The following is a 19,526-nucleotide window of genomic DNA, read 5'->3' as shown; positions in this document are numbered from 1 at the left end:
CTATTGTATGTACAGGGTATGTGCTATATACAGCAGAGTGAAATATAATTGACAGAAAAGGTTGTATAAAAAATAGACAGTGTATTATCTGGAGGATATAATTAATATTGCACTTAATTATTATTTTTTGATAACGAGTTTTTGTCTTTTATGACTGATACTGTCCTCCATCATTGCTTCATCTCACCTTCCCTGTGCTATTTTTTCAATATTCGAACATATTGTAATTAATGATATAAGATCAAAATTTACTTGAGGTAAATATACACTAAAACATCGATGCTACATGAAAATAAATATTAGCCCCACAGAGGGTCAGGCGAAACAAAACTGTGTATTCAAGTCTAGTGCTGCCATCTAGTGGTGTCATGCTATAACTTTAATCTATAGGTTTTATTTAAGGGCTTTAAATTTTCAAATACGTTTGTATACATGTAGGCTACATGTGTATGTTAGGCCTACGAAAGAATGTTTAATGTAGTCTATGTGTAATTGTTAAAGTAGAATGGTTGGGTCCTGAATATGTCATTATGTGAATATATACAGTATATATTAATATATTATATATTCAGAACTGAAATAGACAAGCAGTGAAAATGCGATTTTCTTGTATTTATTATTATTCATATAATTAGTAGTAATAGTAGTAGTAGTAGTAGTGGTGAAATATATCTGAGTCTGAGTTTTAGAATGATGTGAATGAACATGATACTAAATAATAAAAACACCCAACACTCGTGAAGACGCGTGAAGCGATATCAGTACAATAGTGGGTGTGACACTGGATGGCGCGAGGAGCGCTGGACATCCCTTACGATACAGTTCACCTCTTTTATTAAAGAATTCATGAAAATATATAATCAATAAACGAATCGCTAATGGAATCATTGCGATAGATTACAATTTACAGTGACTGTCCTGAACTGAGAGCAGCCCTCACAGTGCCCTCCCTTCCCGGGAGGAGCCGCATGCAGCGTCATTCTCTGCCTACAGCTGGAAAGCGTCTGGCAGGCTGTTGACTTCATTCACCCACTGACGGGTTTCTACATGGAACACGAGAAAATCTTAGGGTTTGCATTGAAACGAGGGATAGTCTGATGTAAATAAGTGCAAAGGTGCAGACAGACACCGGCTGCAGCCCATCCTCCCCATTCAACATCACTTGAGAGGGACCGGAGCTCACAAAGAAGCGCTCCTCCGGCTCTTCAAACCCAGCACCAGCACATTCTGCAAGAGATGACAAGCCGTTAGTCGACAGTGACATCGGATATTTAAACGCACAAAAGTAAGATGAAAAAAATCGTGTGCGTCTTTGAAGCGCATTAATATCGTTTTTAAATCGAGAATGAAATCACGACTTACAGTATGTGTCTTCGGCATTGTGCTTTACCTTTGGGCGTGTTGAACTTGTATAACTTCATATACAGTATAGGCCTATGCTTGTATAGTAATTTAAATAAAACAATGGGCCCAATTTAGTCAATCTCGGCTATTATTTGACTGTGAGTAATGTTTGTCCAAAGAGTTGGATTAAAAATGACATCATGAAATATTGCACAATAATGGTGACAGGTGCAATACACATATTGTTTTCTTTTCTTCCGAAGAGCGACAGCAGCCGCGGGTGTTGAAATGGAGTTGGAGCATTTCGACGAACGGGACAAAGCGCACAGATACAGCCGCGCGGGCTCGCGGGCTCACGGGCTCCCCAGCCCCACGCACAGCGCCCACTGCAGTCTGTACCGGACCCGAACCCTACAGGCTCTGAGCTCCGAGAAGAAAGCCAAGAAGGTTCGGTTCTACCGCAATGGGGACCGGTACTTTAAAGGAATCGTGTACGCTATTTCCAACGACAGGTTTCGGTCCTTCGAAGCATTGCTTGCAGACCTCACCCGCGCCCTGTCAGACAATGTCAATCTGCCCCAGGGGGTCCGGACCATTTTTACCATTGATGGGGGCAAGATTACCAGCATGGACCAGTTGGTGGAAGGTAAGGACGGATGTCTGTGGACCCTTCTGGGGTTTTGAAGGCAGCACCTGTTTAACTGGTGTGGTCCTGATGCAGAGGTCTGGAGGTCCACATGTGCGCTTGTGTTAGGGATCTCTATCCTCTTGATGTATAAACCAGTTGATTATTGTTATTATTATTGATTGATTATTAATTTATCATTTTTATCATTTTAATGTTGAAACTAGTAACTTTGTATTAGCCCCTATTGCTCCTGTATGACATATCGCTTACTGCGCCCTGAACTCTCTGTATAGTGGCTTTGGATACAAGCATCTGCTAAATGTAAATGTAATCAGTTTAGTATTAGGATAACTCATTTCATATAGAGATCATCTTAAAGCGCTCATGAATATTTGACAACTTTTGCATCTCTATACCACTTCCTTCCTCTCAGTGTTGAAGAATAAATCAAACCTCAGCAGGCCTATTAGGTCATTAATGTTTGTTTGTGCTTCAATTGCATGTTGAATAAACTGTGCCGTGAATCTCATTGAGGCCTTTCTGCAGTTCAACTTGTGCAAGACATATTCTGTGGTGTAGCTGTACAAGTGCTTTAACTGTAATCTTGGAAACAGAGCCTCTTACTTGCATTTATTTCTGTAGTTTTATTATGTTTTACAGGGGAGAGCTATGTGTGTGGATCCATTGAGCCTTACAAGAAACTGGAATACACCAAAAATGTCAACCCTAACTGGTCGGTCAACATCAGGACCGGTGGATGCGCACGGGCACCCACATCTCTGGCCAGCGCAAAGGCTGGTTCTTCAGAAACCAAGGATAACAAAGATTTCATCCGGCCCAAACTGGTGACCATAATCCGCAGCGGAGTGAAGCCCCGGAAAGCCGTGCGCATTCTTCTCAACAAGAAGACGGCCCACTCCTTCGAGCAGGTTCTCACAGATATCACTGATGCTATCAAACTGGACTCGGGGGCGGTCAAGAGGTTATACACAGTAGATGGTAAATTGGTAAGTTTTTCAAGTTTTATGTATTGTTGGATTTAGCTACAAGATGTTTCTTGAGTGTATCATGGCCTTTAAGAGGTCAGGCTGTTCTCTTTATAGACTGTAGGACGTCTCTCTCTTTCTTCAGGAACAGTTCACTCAAAATTAATTATAAAAAAAATACTGAAAAAGATTCATTCTCAGGCACCCTCATATCATTCAAAACATGTGTGACTTTCTTCTTTTGATGCAAAATCTTCCCTAAATTTGTCAAAAATATAAATCCCCATGGATTTTTACTGCAGTGCAATTCTCTAAATATTCTCTAAAATGATTACAGAACGTTCAATTTTGGGTAAATATTTCCTTTAGGGGACATTTGGGGAAACCATATTTAAAACGGAGAGCTGTCTGTGTCAAGTTGGCAGTTCTAGAAAAGAAATCATCTGACAGCTGATTTAAATGCTGGGCCAATAGAGGGTTTTCAGACAATGTCGGACAGACACATACCCTCCACACTCCCTTAGAATAAACTAACACATACTGTATATTTATTTTTCCGATCAATTCTATCTACAAGAAAAGACATATTTTTAGTGAGTTACACCATATTTCTGGCACATGCTTGTAGTCTGATTTGAATTGAAGAATTGGTGAGGAGAACGCTGCACCGTACCCTTGGAGTAACCTGAGGTTAAGTGACAATTACTTATGGCACAATGATCTTGGGTTACAGGCTCAGATTAACACCCTATTGTTGTACTCCTAGTATTTTTTCATTCACTAGTTGCTTGCTAAGAAATATCATTCATCGTCATCATCGTCTTTGAATCATTTGTTGTTTAAATAGGAGAAAGCGAGATGATGGATATCATGGTTCAGGAAGGTATCAGACAGAGGCGGCCGTATGGTTTGGCACAGACTGTGACCTTTCTGTGTCTCTGTAGGATCTGTGTGAGGAAGTGACGAGCTGTCATCCGAGGGCTCTAATGCATTAGCCCGTTGACTGTATTCTTCACTCTGTCTACACCCAACACTGTAAGAGACTCGGAGTATCACTTTTCCAATGCATACTCACATATAGCGCCATTACTTGAATATCGCAACGTACAATTTTGTATATTCACATAAAACAATGTTAAAGGAATTAGTCAGGCTGATACTTGATGCTTTTGAGATAAGAGCACAATCCTTGTCATTGTGTAATGAACACTTTGTTCAGGGTGTATAATAAGGGACAATACAAAAATGTTTTTGTTGCCAATAAAATGTATTATTAATACAATATCCATATTTTTTTTTAATATTTTATTATGAATTTAATAATAAATGTTATCATCAATATTGCCATATCTTTAATTGACCACACGCTCTTTAAATATCAGCATTGGCCATTAAAAACAAAATAATATGAATTTATATTTAAATATATTTATTTAACAGTGCACTCTGTAAGTCCTTGCAATTACCTTCACCCATTCTCTCACATACCAATTGTGCACGGGCCCTTTCCCTTCTCCTTGATATCTTTTTTCAAATCTCTGCCGGTTTCTATGGCAATGTGGTTGCCTAGGAACAGCCTCTGCGGCAGGAGGGGTGCAGTAACGGTTTTGTTGCAGGCCTGGGTTGGGGTGATGGATGTTCGGGATCGCAATGAAACGTGCCACTCGCATGGGGCATCACACATGGCTGTTTATGCTGCGTTATAAAAACATCTACAGCACCCCTCAGAATCCTGTGGTGTGTCTGGACCCACGCATTGCGCTGCTACTACATTTACGCATTTGGCAGACGCTTTTATCCAAAGCGACTTACTTTTCCTTATACTAAACATTTTGTTTCTAAGCATGTGCAATCCCCTGGGATGGAACCCACGACCTTGGCGTCGCTAGTGCCATGCTCGAACCACTGAGCCACAGGAAAACTACTACATTTACAAAAAATCAGAGTACTTTTATATTACACACACTGCATTACATAAATGTATACTTAATCAAGGTATTTACTGTATATACAAAGCAATAGAAGTGATGTATTACAGAAATGGTTTTGAAGGATATATGATAGTTGGATTCTAGCCGGTCAAGATGTTTCCCGATGCTTCTCACGCAGATGTTTCTTGAAGAATGTGCGACTGAGGTAGTGAAAGTGAAAACACTTTAGTACTATGTCCATCTAAGAGAAACATTTTGCTTTAACTTGAACTTTCATAAACAATAGCTAACACAAATCTTGGCCTCGGCCATTACGTCCCATCCCTTATTCATGACTTCTCTAAGCAGAAAATCCTTCAGAGCTAGCGAGACAGGCTTTGAAAGGTAATACAGTTTTGATGTTGATTAACGGTTGAAGAACATTTATCATGTTTTGATGAGTCAGACCGCTGTACGCTTCCGGTTTGAGTGCTCCAGATGGAGACGTCTGACAAACCTGTAACGCTTCAGTATGATGGAGTCATCCTCGGATGCTCTGACTCTTCATGCTAGGTCTGGACCCCAGGTCTTTGCTTTGCTTTTCTGCTCAAAGTTGAAGGTGTGGCCCATCGTTTGTTTCCCTTTCAATGTATTTCGGTTCATATAAATGGTTCATCTTATTATTGCCTTCTAATGACCTAGTAGAAATCGTTTTTTCCCTCCATCATGTATGGAGATGGTTTATAATGATTTATCTTCTGCTTGTGTTTCGTTTCTATCTTCGTTGTGCATACGGTAGTGCACACAGAAATTGTTGCCTTTATTAGGAATATTAGTGTCAGTCTCCTTGAGAATATTATAATAGGGCATTATTGGGTGTGTGTAATGCAACATGAATATACTGAGAGACAGATCTGAAGAGGAAATACAAGGAAGGGCGGTGATGATGAAACAAACCTCTACAGATATGAATGAAAGATCAATGGATATATATTTTAGGAACCTTAAATCCAGGATGTGGCAACATTCTATTATACGTTTTAATATTTTACCATGTCATAAAGCAACATTTAATTGTATGACCGTGTATATTAAATCTTTTTTTAAACTCTCAAACTTATAGTTTTGAACCTTAGGATTGTTTTTTTGTCCAAAGTGCTTTTTTATGAGATATATGGCAGCATTCAGTGTCCTTTAAATCTCTTTAAATTCTAACTGTCAAACGTCAGCAGCTAAAGCTTGACCTCTTGGTTTAAACTTTGTCAGAACATGGAGCAGATCAGGTCTGTAATCCATGTAAATGTGCAGCTTGTCCTGGCAGTAAAAACTCATTCCACAATAAATGCATGTGGGTGTGTGTAATGGGGCCGCACGTCACCGCAATGTGCTGACCTGTGCGTTTTTACGGAGCTAGTCATTACTTATTATGTGCCTCTGCTGGACTTACATAACACTGCTCTATGGACAGTTTCATTTACTGAAAGGTCATTGTGGTACATGAAGAGTCTTGCATTTCAAATAGACATTTGTTTTTATCAAACACAGACAGGACATGTCCGCTATATAGAACTGAAATCTTGTGCAATATATTTGTATTTCATATATTTATCTAATCTATCCAAACAATAATTGCCCTATTATGTCACTTTCCTGATCTGTATGCTCTGTATGATCATTCAGTATTGTGTTATTGCACAGTATCTGTGGGGGTTTTTTGTCAGCAGATTAGTTTTTTAGTTTTGTTTTGTACTTTTGACATTGTAATTTAATTCTAATTCATTGTTATTCTATTCTATTCTGTTTCACGCTCTGCTCCTATTCTATTCTATTCATATGACCCAGTCTGTGAAAACCAGGCTGAAGTCTCAAAATCTTATTCTGAGATAATGAGCATCAAAGTTTCATTTCAGACATTAATTTCACTATGTTTAATTTATTTATAATTATAAAAAGAATCATATATATATATATATATATATATACACTCACCTAAAGGATTATTAGGAACACCTGTTCAATTTCTCATTAATGCAATTATCTAATCAACCAATCACATGGCAGTTGCTTCAATGCATTTAGGGGTGTGGTCCTGGTCAAGACAATCTCCTGAACTCCAAACTGAATGTCAGAATGGGAAAGAAAGGTGATTTAAGCAATTTTGAGCGTGGCATGGTTGTTGGTGCCAGACGGGCCGGTCTGAGTATTTCACAATCTGCTCAGTTACTGGGATTTTCACGCACAACCATTTCTAGGGTTTACAAAGAATGGTGTGAAAAGGGAAAAACATCCAGTATGCGGCAGTCCTGTGGGCGAAAATGCCTTGTTGATGCTAGAGGTCAGAGGAGAATGGGCCGACTGATTCAAGCTGATAGAAGAGCAACTTTGACTGAAATAACCACTCGTTACAACCGAGGTATGCAGCAAAGCATTTGTGAAGCCACAACACGCACAACCTTGAGGCAGATGGGCTACAACAGCAGAAGACCCCACCGGGTACCACTCATCTCCACTACAAATAGGAAAAAGAGGCTACAATTTGCACGAGCTCACCAAAATTGGACAGTTGAAGACTGGAAAAATGTTGCCTGGTCTGATGAGTCTCGATTTCTGTTGAGACATTCAAATGGTAGAGTCAGAATTTGGCGTAAACAGAATGAGAACATGGATCCATCATGCCTTGTTACCACTGTGCAGGCTGGTGGTGGTGGTGTAATGGTGTGGGGGATGTTTTCTTGGCACACTTTAGGCCCCTTAGTGCCAATTGGGCATCGTTTAAATGCCACGGCCTACCTGAGCATTGTTTCTGACCATGTCCATCCCTTTATGACCACCATGTACCCATCCTCTAATGGCTACTTCCAGCAGGATAATGCACCATGTCACAAAGCTCGAATCATTTCAAATTGGTTTCTTGAACATGACAATGAGTTCACTGTACTAGAATGGCCCCCACAGTCACCAGATCTCAACCCGATAGAACATCTTTGGGATGTGGTGGAACGGGAGCTTCGTGCCCTGGATGTGCATCCCACAAATCTCCATCAACTGCAAGATGCTATCCTATCAATATGGGCCAACATTTCTAAAGAATGCTTTCAGCACCTTGTTGAATCAATGCCACGTAGAATTAAGGCAGTTCTGAAGGCGAAAGGGGGTCAAACACCGTATTAGTATGGTGTTCCTAATAATCCTTTAGGTGAGTGTATATATATATATATATATATAATTATATATGTATAACTTTCACAAAATGCTTTACATTATCAGTTAACAGTGTTAAACAGTAAAGCAACAAAACAATACTGTACATACTGTATATTATGTTATATTATATTATACAGCATTTTAGAAGATGTAATCAACACTAGTCCACAAGTACTTCCTGTTTCTGTATATTTCACATATATTACTAAGATATCATTTCGATTCACTTCTAAATGTTCTCTTCGTGGTATTTTGTGCAAACATTTGTGTAAAGTTAAATCACTAAACAGGAAGTTCTTCTCGGCCAGAATATTTGACGTCTTGCATGCAGTGGTCTATATTATATTATATTACATCATATCATCCTATTGAAAGAAGTGTAGGTATTGTTTTGTCTAAATCTCTGTTTTAAGCAAAGGATTTCATCAAAGACTTTTCCGTGAAATTTCACCTGAAAGGCGGTTTAATGTAAATTTGTAATTCACCTGTCACATGATCATTTGGCCAATACTTATACTATATTTATCCCAGTATTTGTGTAGTCTATTAAAGAGATCTCATTTATTTTAAAATGTAAATGCATAATTACATGAAGAATTCAATGAACCACCCTTGCTAATACTTCCAAGCGTCATCTGTCCATATGTCACAGATTCAGCGTGTATTAACCTGTGTCCCTGGACGGCATCGGTGAGCTCAGACTGAATGAGTTTCCCAGACGAGAGACCTCTGGATGTTCACAGCAGGGTCTGTCCACATCAATGCTCTGCTGTTACTAAAGGAAATCAATGCTGTCCTGTCACCAGCATTTTACTCTTTGTTCTTACCTATGCTAGTAAATATGTGGATCTGGTTTAGTTTAGGAATATTTACATTTTGCTTTAAGAAATAATTAGAATGTTGATGTATTGGTCTGCTATTGTCTTCTAGCTGAGCTTGAACTGTGATTGCCTCTCCGTCTGTGTCTCGGCAGGGGTGGGTTGAATTATAGTAGCAGGCGAGGGGAGACCGCAATATAATGTGCATTGGGGTGGCTAACCGCCGAGGGCGATGCTGTGATGACGTGTGAAGTGTGAGGTTTTGATGTTGTTTTGGGGTTAGTAGTTACTGTATGTTGTTAAGGTCTGGCCACACACCCTTATGAACACACTCAACAGTCACAATTTGTTAAGATGTTCTGTTGTTGAAACATGACATATTTTGGCATACACAGACTACAAACCACAAACCCTCACTTTCATTGGGGCATTGTGCATGAATAATGCTTTAATTGGTTTAAGATGAGCCAAACCTTTTTCGACACAGAACTGATGATTGTATTTTTCCGTGAGACAGATCAGTAACAAAAATACACGTAGTTTTACAATGCTGACAACTAATGTTCGATTCCGCAGCTAGTTCGGTTATGCATCAAACTGGCCTGAATTTCTCTAGGCTTTCAACAAATCACCCACCACTGGGCCACCCCCAAACGACCTCAGAACCCCGACAGAACTATTTCTTTCTAGCAAATATGCTCATGTGTTTTCCCAAGAAACAGCAGACAACCGGCACACAGGAGCTCTGAAATTGTGACCGCATAGGTCTCAGTGTAATACACATTTGGGGCAGCACAGCAGCAGACCCTCAAATACACTTTTTGCATGAAGGCCTTGTTTGTTTCTCAGTATGTTGGAAACATAATAAAAAATAATGTGCTGTCATTAAAGGTCCAGTGTATGGGATTTTGTGGCATCTAGTGGTGAGATTGCGAATTGCAATCAACGCTCACGCCACCGCTCCCTTTCAAAGCACTACGGTGGCTGACACAGGACTAAGATGTCGTAATGTGTTTGCTTCTTTGCCGAAGGAGATAACGTATTTACGAAGCGCGCTCTGTAGAGCAGTTTGTCCCTTTAGGGCTACTGTAGAAACAACATGGCGACTTCCATGAAAGAGGACCCGTGGTGTATGTACATCTTTAACTCTCTGATTTATTCAAGAGACAAATAGCCTCATGAAATATAAAGAATGAAGACAGGATTTGTGATACTGACACACGGCATACAGGTTGTTATGATATTGAATGACACATTGAGCTTCGTGATTTAGTAAAGCGTGGGTTAGTCATATACGACAGCCTGTGTGTAGTGTCGTCTAACATCTTTTGCAATACTGCTGTGCAGATAAGTGCCAGTAATGGCTTCGCAGAAGAGCCACAGCCCTGGTGTGTTTGGGAGAAGCCCCAGTAAAAGCTTCCTGTCAGACAGGACATAAACCTGCAGGAGGTGCTCATTAACTGATCTTCATCACTGCTATTAGGACACTTCTGTGAAGGTCAGATCTCTGTACCGGCCTGATTTATTCATGACAGAGCCTCATGCATGATGCATACGGCGGTCAAATTAAACATTCCATCCTCAACTCGTTCAAGACAATCAATTGACTTCAAAAAGTTTCATATCTGTGTACAGTTACATAAGTGTACTGTAGGCACTTCGTTTTCCTGAATTGGGAAAAATTCATGAGTTGGTCATAGCTCACATGTTTTTTACCTTGTAAAATCATTGTGCCATTTCTTATCTAATAAAATGGAGTACACACAGTATCTTGGCATCTTTTCTCTTGTATCTTATTTGCACTATAGATGGAACAGGTTTTTGTCCATACTTCAGATGGCAAATATGGATTAAAACCATAAGGCTTGCCCATGTTTCAGAGATCCTGCTTGGTACACGAGGTTCTTGCCAGCAAACTGATTAAAAGCCAGAGCATCTAGACTTTTCAATCAAAGCAAAATGTTGTGGTAGCTTTTCAAGTATTTTAGGATCTTCATCTTATTTAAATCTGGTTATATAATGTTCATTTATGTACGGTCACTGTAATCTGATGGCATATAAATATGATGTTTGCATGCGAAACTTTAACAGCAGGAAATTGACGTTGAGAATGTGTGACTGTTGGGTTTTGAATGTTGCCTTTAAAACAGATTTTTACAGTCTAAAGAAAATGTTTGTACTTTCATCTGCAAATCTTATAGATTTTTTTCCGTAAGTAAAATGAGCAGACATGACAGACATACACAAACACAGGACAAAAGACAATTCCAGCCTGCCAGCACATTATCAGTTTCAGTATACCATCCATCCAACGTATTCTGTTAGGGGATGATGCTGTAGTACTGCTTCGTGCATAATGAATGTCTGCTGCCACCTTGTGGCGATCAGGTGAAATAGCTCCTCACATATATATTTCAAATGAACTTCGTTTTCTCTGGTTTTCATCCCAGATAAATATTTAGACTGTTTTTAACTTCGGCAGTAAGTGACTTTTCTGACAGATTTTGGTAAACGTCATAGACTTTGTGTTCTCTCAAGAAAAAGCGCAGCCTAGCGTTCATGACCAATTCTGTTTTTGCAAGTTTGCATTCTGATCACTAGGTGGCTTTATAAATGAAGACAGACTTGATATAATTAGTCATATTTGTCATAAATGACTAAAGCGAAAATGGGACCAAGTTGCCTCAGGGTTGTCACTGTATTATATCAACAGTTCATGTCTCTCAGATAAAAAGATTGACTTCAGAGCATCACTGTCAAACTGTGAATGGTTCCTGGTCGACTCGCTCAGATGAGAAGTTCATCACTGCCACACTTTACAAACATATAATCCAATGGCGTGGAGCCTTCATTTAGACCCTAAGCACAAAACCAAACCATCTAGCCTGGATTTTACAGGGGAGTCCATTCTGATGCATGCAGTATTAGCAGGAAACCTCTTTTCAAGTATTTCAAGGAAACTTTTCATTCTTTTTCATTGTTAACTCCACAAGAACAAACGATAATTCACCAGACTCGAGCTGTGTGATCTGTGTCTGGAGACTGTAATCCTGCACAACTCTGACCATTTGCTGAGTTGGACAGAAACAATCTGAAGAATATCAGATGAAATACCTGTGTTACTACATGGTGTTATTGTTATCGCTGTGATATGACTGAATATTGGATCGTTGAGTCTTTGCACTTGGTGTAGGAGTACTGCATTAGGTCACCTTTTGCCACCTGGTTGAATCATCTTACTTTGATCTTGATGATGACATCGTTGTTGCTACAGCAACAGGTTCTCATTGGTATGTGTAAATGATGCTTGAAGCTGTCTCGCCTCACTGGTTTCATTCACACAGCTGTGTGAATCATTGTTGTGACCTTTACATGAAAATGTCAAAATGACTTAGAGACATTCATTTATTTGATTGATATTATCAATAAATTCATTATTTACGCATTATTCAATGAATGCATTATTTTGTTTACACCTTTGGATTTCATAGCACACAAAGCTTGTTAATTCCGTTAGCATTCTTGACAACTTATTTATAATTTCATTTAACTTTTTGTTTTATTTCAGACATTTAAATGTTGCATCATGTTTTATCAGTAATTGCTCGCTGATTTTAAATTGTCTCAGATTTTTTCTAGTTACGCACTGAGATGGTGAAAGGGTTTTGTACAAACTAATGTTTACTACAGTGGATATTCTTTCTGCTTTTTAACAGATTGTATAGGCTATAGTATTATTTGTATTGTGTATCTGTAGGGTATCGCTGGCCTCGACAAAGGTAGCTGCTAATGACTTTGGACTGAAATGGATTATGGTTCTGTTCGTATAGGTCACATGCCTTGAGGACTTTTTTGGTGAAGATGATATATTCATTGCCTGCGGGCCAGAGAAGTTCCGCTACCAGGATGACTTCCTGTTAGATGATAGTGGTAAGATTATGCCCATATGCTGAACAATATTATATATATATATATATATATATACTGTATATATTCACACAGACACATTTAAATACATTTACATGAAATATAAGACATATAAGCAAAATGTCTAAGCAAAGCATAATGCCCTTCTCCTCGATGCAGATAAAGCAAGAATATTGCCATTCTTGCTTTGTTTTCTATGATTTCTGTTTATTTTCTTATTTTTAGTTTTGTTAAAAAAGAGTTATTGTACTGCATTATGTATGACAAATAATATGATTAAAATTATGATCTGTCTTCTTCTCTTTCTCAGAGTGCAGGGTGGTGAAATCGCAGTCTTACGGCCGCCTGTCTTCCATGCAGGGTCGCTGCTCTCCTCGCAGCGGTGGACCCTCGAGAAGAAGCAAGTCCCCCGGTTCCACCAGCTCAGGTAAACATCAATGCATGTGTGTCAGTCAAAGAGATACTGTGAGTTGTCCTCCAATGGCAAACTGAAATGATGTTTTCGCATGTATCATCAAACTAGCTGAGATTGTTGGGTGTTGCAGACTGACTCATGAAATCTAAACTGGGTACTTGTGAACTGATTCATTTCGAGTGCAGAATTCATAGTACAGTAGTCGCATTGGGTGTGTGTGTGTGTGTGTGCTGTTTATATTCAGATCAGATTTTCTACGCTGGTGCTTTTTATGTTGTTTTGGTGATGGAAAACCGTATGGTGGACATTTAAAGTGAACTTCTACATCAGTGATTAGATTATAATTCCATTGTGTGGCTCATGAGGGAGATCAATGTTGCCATTTTTGGAAGATGTGCTTGCTGAACCGTACCTGCAGGTTCATCCCTGCTGGAGAAAATCCTTAAAGGGATAGTTCCCCCCATCATTTATTCCCCTTACGTCATTTCAAACCTTTTCTTCCACAGAACACAAATGAAGATATTTGGAAGAATGTTGGTAACCAAACAACACTGACTTCCACTGCAAGGACACAAAACCACTGAGACATTTCTAAAAATATCTTCTATTGTGTTTTTGGACGACCTAACATGAAAAACATTTACAGATTTTGAACAACATGTGGGTAAAGAAATTCTGTCCAGCTTTCTGGACGCCTGTCTCTGTCTCTGGCACATTTGTTCAGCGGTAGGCAGAACGCATTTTAGCAGCGTTGGTTGTTATGTTTTGTTGTGACATCTTGTACATGCAGTTCCCAGACTCCCTATTTTAACGCTGCGGTTACTCATTTGTCCTCTAGATTGTGTTTTTCACCTCAAACAAGACTGCTTGTGTTTTTCTCCTAATCGCATCGAAATTCGTCCTGAACATCCATTTGATCCAGACTTTATTGTCTCTATGTAGTGGATTAATGAATCATCATTTCCTAAAGTTGATGTTCCTAGAAAACACCGGCCATTTACCTGGCCCGGGTTTCGTCACTTCGTAAGCTGTATATAGATTCGTCAACAACAAAAACAAAACAATTATTGTGCATGCTCTTCAGATGTCGTATTACCGCCGGTCGGCACAAAATGACAGAGTACTCGCTGTGCGTGCTGTTTGGTAATAAGCTGATGCTGAGCTTCAACCTCCTTTCCCGAAATGTTCAACAGGGTGCAAGGAAATAATGTGGGTGACATAAACCGAGTGATTGGGACAAATTGTTTATGCTATTGCTAATGTTGTTTTAGGAGAGAGCGGATTAGTTTGTCTATGTGGTGAGAGTTAGATATAGAAATTGGTGCCTTTTCATAGATAGAAATCTGCTTTCTGGCTGAAGGTTTCATGCAATAAAGATGCAATAGTTCATAATTAATTAAATGCTTTACTTAGTTACCATGTGAATTTATGCTAGATTAATAGTACATTTTAAAAGTAATGACGTGGCTTTTACTTTTCCTGGGGCTAGTAAATGAAGCTCTTTTATTCTACACTCTTGGGTGCTGCAAAATGTTCTTCGATGCCAGATGAACCTTTTGGTTCCATAAAGAATCTTTAACATCTGAAGAACCATTCTGTTTCAAAGGTTCTTCAGATTATAAAAAAGTAAGAAAGAGACAAGAACCTTTGACTGAATGGTTCTTTGTGGAACCAAAAATGGTTCTTCTATGGCATCGCTGTGAAGAACCTTTTAAGCACCTTTGTTTTAAAGAGTGTAGTCACTAGCTACGTTTACATGGACCAATGTCATCCGATTAAAAGTCCAATCCGAATGAAAATGCTCAATATAAACACGTCAATCAGATTAAAATTGCGATTGCAATTTCAGTCGGATTGTAAGGGGTGGTTTATGCCGTTTGTAATCCGCTTGATAGGACATGTAAATACTTGATCAGATTGAAAACCAAAGTAGGAAGTTTTGCGCATGTGCCAAGACGTCGCTGAGTCCTACAGACGTAACGAGCAGCTGTTGCTAAAGAAACCAAAAGCCATAAATCTGACAAAGCTGTACACATTTCCATATGCTTGTCATCTCTAAAGGAACATATTCATATTTTTACGAATTTAAAATGTTAAACCAGCACATGACCATATTATTTATTTATTTATTTATTTTTTATATAGCGCTTTTACAATTTTCATTGTTACAAAGCAGCTGTACATGAGACACATTGACTACAAGCAAAACAATCAAAGTTGTACCTGCAAAAACAAGAAAAGGTTGAAAACACAGAAGACAGACACACCCACACACAAAACACTCCACACACACAACACGCACCAACACACACAGACACAGAGACACCACACACACGGATGCGCACGCACACACACACACACACAACACACACACACACGTACGTACACAGACAAGTACGCACACACACACACGCTCAGTGAGAGCACACATTTAGGATAAAGGAGAGAGAAGCACAGGTCAAATATAACAGATAATAAATTCCTATATGCAATATTAATTAAGTAAAACTTTAAGATTCTAAAGCAGCCCCCCCGGTCAGGCAGATAGTGCAAAAACAGTATGCAAACGGTGGCGAGGAACCCAAAACTCTAATCGAGAAAAAAAACCTCAGGAGAACCCAGGCCCAACCAGGGGATTCCAGTTCCCCTCTGGCAAAAGCTGCTGCCTCTGCACAAGCTCCAGAGAACTTGCACAACAAGGCTAAATAAAATAAATAAACTTAATAATAAAATAAATTATAGTTTAAGATTATCATTAATAATCTAATAGCATTTGAAGTTTTGTGGTGAAGACATGTCAAGAGACCGCGTCCTTCTTTATCCAGCTCTATCATCTCAGCTCTTGTCAGGTCCCCACTTCCCATTCTCCGCTCTACCATCAGGTCAGGCCATGAACTGCATCCTGCTCGCTGTGGTAACCTTGGAACAATGAGACAAGACTGGCTGAGAGTAGAGTACTGTTCTGTACTCTTTGATGCAACAAGTACATCAGTTGTGTTTTTGGTTCCGGTTGATCTAACTAATGCAGCCTAAACCCTCAGAAGATTTATATTATGGAAGGTAGTGTATGCAAGATTAAAAAGATGCGTCTTTAGTCTAGATTTAAACTGACAGAGTGTGTCTGCCTCCCGGACAGTGCAGGGAAGACTATTCCAAAGTTTAGGCGCTAGATAGGAAAAGGATCTACCACCTGCACTTGATTTTGAAATTCTAGGTATTACCAACTGACAGGACGCCTGAGAGCGTAATGCACGTGAAGGACTGTAATACAAAAGGAGTTCATTCAAGTACTGAGGAGCTAAACCATGTAAGGCTTTATAGGTAATAAGCAAGATTTTAAAGTTAACGCGATGCTTTATAGGTAACCAGTGCAAGGTTGACAGAACCGGGCTAATATGTTCATACTTTTTTGTACGTGTAAGAACTCGAGCTGCCGCGTTTTGGACCAATTGGAGTTTTTGTAATAAGCCTGCAGGGCAACCACCTAACAGTGCATTACAGTAATCTAGTCTTGATGTCATGAATGCATGAATTAACTTCTCTGCATCTGAGATTGACAGCATATGACGTAGTTTAGATATATTCTTAAGATGGAAAAACGCAATTTTACAGGTGTTGGCGACGTGGCTCTCAAATGACAGATTACTATCGAATAGAACGCCAAGATTCTTTGCTGACGACGAGGGTTTTATGGAACATCCGTCAATAGTTAAACAGTATTCTTGGTTGTTACTTATAGCAGTTTTCGGTCCAATAAGTAACACTTCCGTTTTGTCCGAGTTCAGTAATAAAAAGTTGTTACTCATCCAGTTTTTTATATCGACTATGCATTCCATTATTCGATGGAACTGCTGTGTTTCATGAGGCTTCGAGGAAATATAAAGTTGAGTATCATCAGCATAACAGTGAAAGCTAACTCCGTGTCGCTTTATTATATCTCCTAGAGGTAGCATGTATAATGCGAAGAGCAGAGGCCCTAAGACTGAGCCCTGTGGTACACCGTACTGGACTTGCGATTTGCGTGACACCTCATTGTTTATTGCTACAAATTGAAAACGGTCGGATAAATAAGATTTAAACCATTTCAAAGCTATTCCCTTAATGCCGACATAATTTTCGAGTCTATGTAGGAGTGTGCTGTGGTCAATGGTATCGAATGCAGCACTAAGGTCTAGCAGCACCAATAACGAGATACAACCTCGGTCAGACGCCAATAGCAGATCATTTGTAACTCTGATCAAAGCAGTCTCTGTACTGTGACATGCTCTAAATCCAGACTGGAATTCTTCATTGATGTCATTCCTTTGGGACAGCTTAAACCAGCACATGACCATCTTAAACCAGCACATGACCATCTTAAACCAGCACATGACCATCTTAAACCAGCACATGACCATCTTAAACCAGCACATGACCATCTTAAACCAGCACATGACCACTTAAACCAGCACATGACCATCTTAAACCAGCACATGACCATCTTAAACCAGCACATGACCATCTTAAACCAGCACATGACCATCTTAAACCAGCACATGACCATCTTAAACCAGCACATGACCACTTAAACCAGCACATGACCAGCTAAGGACCAGCACATGACCATCTTAAACCAGCACATGACCATCTTAAACCAGCACATGACCAGCTAAGGACCAGCACATGACCATCTTAAACCAGCACATGACCAGCTAAGGACCAGCACATGACCATCGTAAACCAGCACAAACCAGCATCAAAACCTACCAAACCAGCATATGCTGGTTTTTTCAACAGGGCCAGTCTCTGTTTACCGTTAATGCTGCTATGAATCTGCATATTATCACTTCTAAAGTTCGGTATTAGCTGTTATTAAACATTTATTCTAATTATTGTTTGCCTGCAGACGCTGTGGTGGGTCTTAGTAGTTTCAGATCACCTTCATGTAAACACTACATTCAGATTGCACAATCTGTACAAATTCAGTGCGAAGTGTCCATGTAAACGTAGCTACTATCAGTTTCACACTGAGATGAAATGACGTGTTTTCTCCACGCCGCTCACATTTACGCACCATAGTTTGTCATTCGGCACACACACACATAAATGACGACTGATCCGATAGCCCTTCAAATCTGTTTTCCAACCCAAAAATACACAGTGACGCATTCTCACTCTCTCCACATGCTGAATTGTGTCATGCTGTGGTAACGCACCACAGATGGCATCCAGAACGCAGTGACACGCAAACACAAATGTTTGTTAGTGTTCATGTTCTTCTGCCGTCAATGAACAAATGAAATCACTTTGAAAGGAATCTTATTAGTGAGTCTCTGAATCATAGCATGTAATCAAAGGTTTGTGTGGATTTGCACAATGCTCAGGGTACTTCAAAGATGCACTTCCTAAACCACGTCATCTGTGCACTTACGCCATTCAGAAACATCTCTGCTGTGAGATTTGGAGATCTTTTTGTAGTCAGTCACCCACACAGAGTACGAAACAGCATATTAATGAGGTGAACTCCTCCCTCGGTGGCTCTTCATGACGCAAGGCATTGCTGAAGACACATTTCCATCCATCTGGTCCGGCTCTCCTCCACTCATTGATGCTCGCGCTGTCTGACCGTGATTATGTGCTCCAGCAGTCTGCTGTGCTCTAGAACAGGTAGGACAGAGAGTTTGTGCTACACGTTTGGATGTGAGGTGGTGAGACGCTTTGCATGTTGTGTGTTGTTCAGGTTCGTGAAGAGGAACATTTTTACTGACACTGTAATTGAATGTTTATGCTTATGTACATTTCTCCTTGATGTTATGCTTGATAGTCTGCAAGTTGCATTTGGAACAATTTGACATTTCTGATATTGACGGTTGTAGTGAAATCGTCAGTTTTGTGTTGATTGGCAAAAATGTGTTTCTTACTATTTTGTTTTCCAGAATAAATATCTTAAAAAAATCTCAAATTAAGGCACATCATCACATTGCCATTTGAATTATACAATATTTATATAAAAAAGAAAAAAATATTTCCAAATTGGGTAAGAATAATAAACTTCATTTAAGTTTTTTGAATAATTAAATAAAATAAATGTCATTTTTGAATAAAACGTCTTTTTTCTTACTTTCACAACTTAGCGTGATTGTGCTTCTGAAGTATGTACGCTATCTTAATGTATCTTGATTTAATGATCTCAATTTAATTTAAGAATGTTTCAATATTTTTAGTACTAGAAAACAAGACAAACATCCTCAGAAATATGTTTTTGTGCCATACAGCTTTGCTTATTTGTTTAAAACATTTAACAACATTTGAAGT

At 39.3% G+C, this 19,526-nt stretch overlaps 1 protein-coding gene across 4 annotated transcripts in view; it reads left to right on the top strand.

Annotated features, from left to right (window-relative positions):
• Positions 1 to 954: 954 nt before the first annotated feature.
• Positions 955 to 19,526, top strand: part of dclk1b (doublecortin-like kinase 1b) — a 28,847-nt gene continuing 10,275 nt past the window's right edge. The window contains exons 1-5 of one of the 4 annotated variants that reach the window (XM_057350795.1): positions 955 to 1,285; positions 1,608 to 1,990; positions 2,633 to 2,979; positions 12,721 to 12,820; positions 13,128 to 13,244. In XM_057350795.1, the coding sequence (XP_057206778.1) occupies positions 1,633 to 1,990; positions 2,633 to 2,979; positions 12,721 to 12,820; positions 13,128 to 13,244 (922 nt within the window). In that variant the 5' untranslated portion in view covers positions 955 to 1,285; positions 1,608 to 1,632. Of the gene's footprint in view, positions 1,286 to 1,607; positions 1,991 to 2,632; positions 2,980 to 12,720; positions 12,821 to 13,127; positions 13,245 to 17,798; positions 18,879 to 19,526 lie in introns of those variants that run through there. The other 3 variants (XM_057350796.1, XM_057350793.1, XM_057350797.1) reach the window with 3 other exon arrangements.

The sequence above is a fragment of the Triplophysa rosa genome, linkage group LG14 (genome assembly GCF_024868665.1).
Source record: "Triplophysa rosa linkage group LG14, Trosa_1v2, whole genome shotgun sequence".
NCBI lineage: Eukaryota > Metazoa > Chordata > Actinopteri > Cypriniformes > Nemacheilidae > Triplophysa > Triplophysa rosa.
The sequence above is the reverse complement of the archived record's forward strand: the minus strand, read 5'-3'. Positions and strand labels throughout refer to the sequence as shown.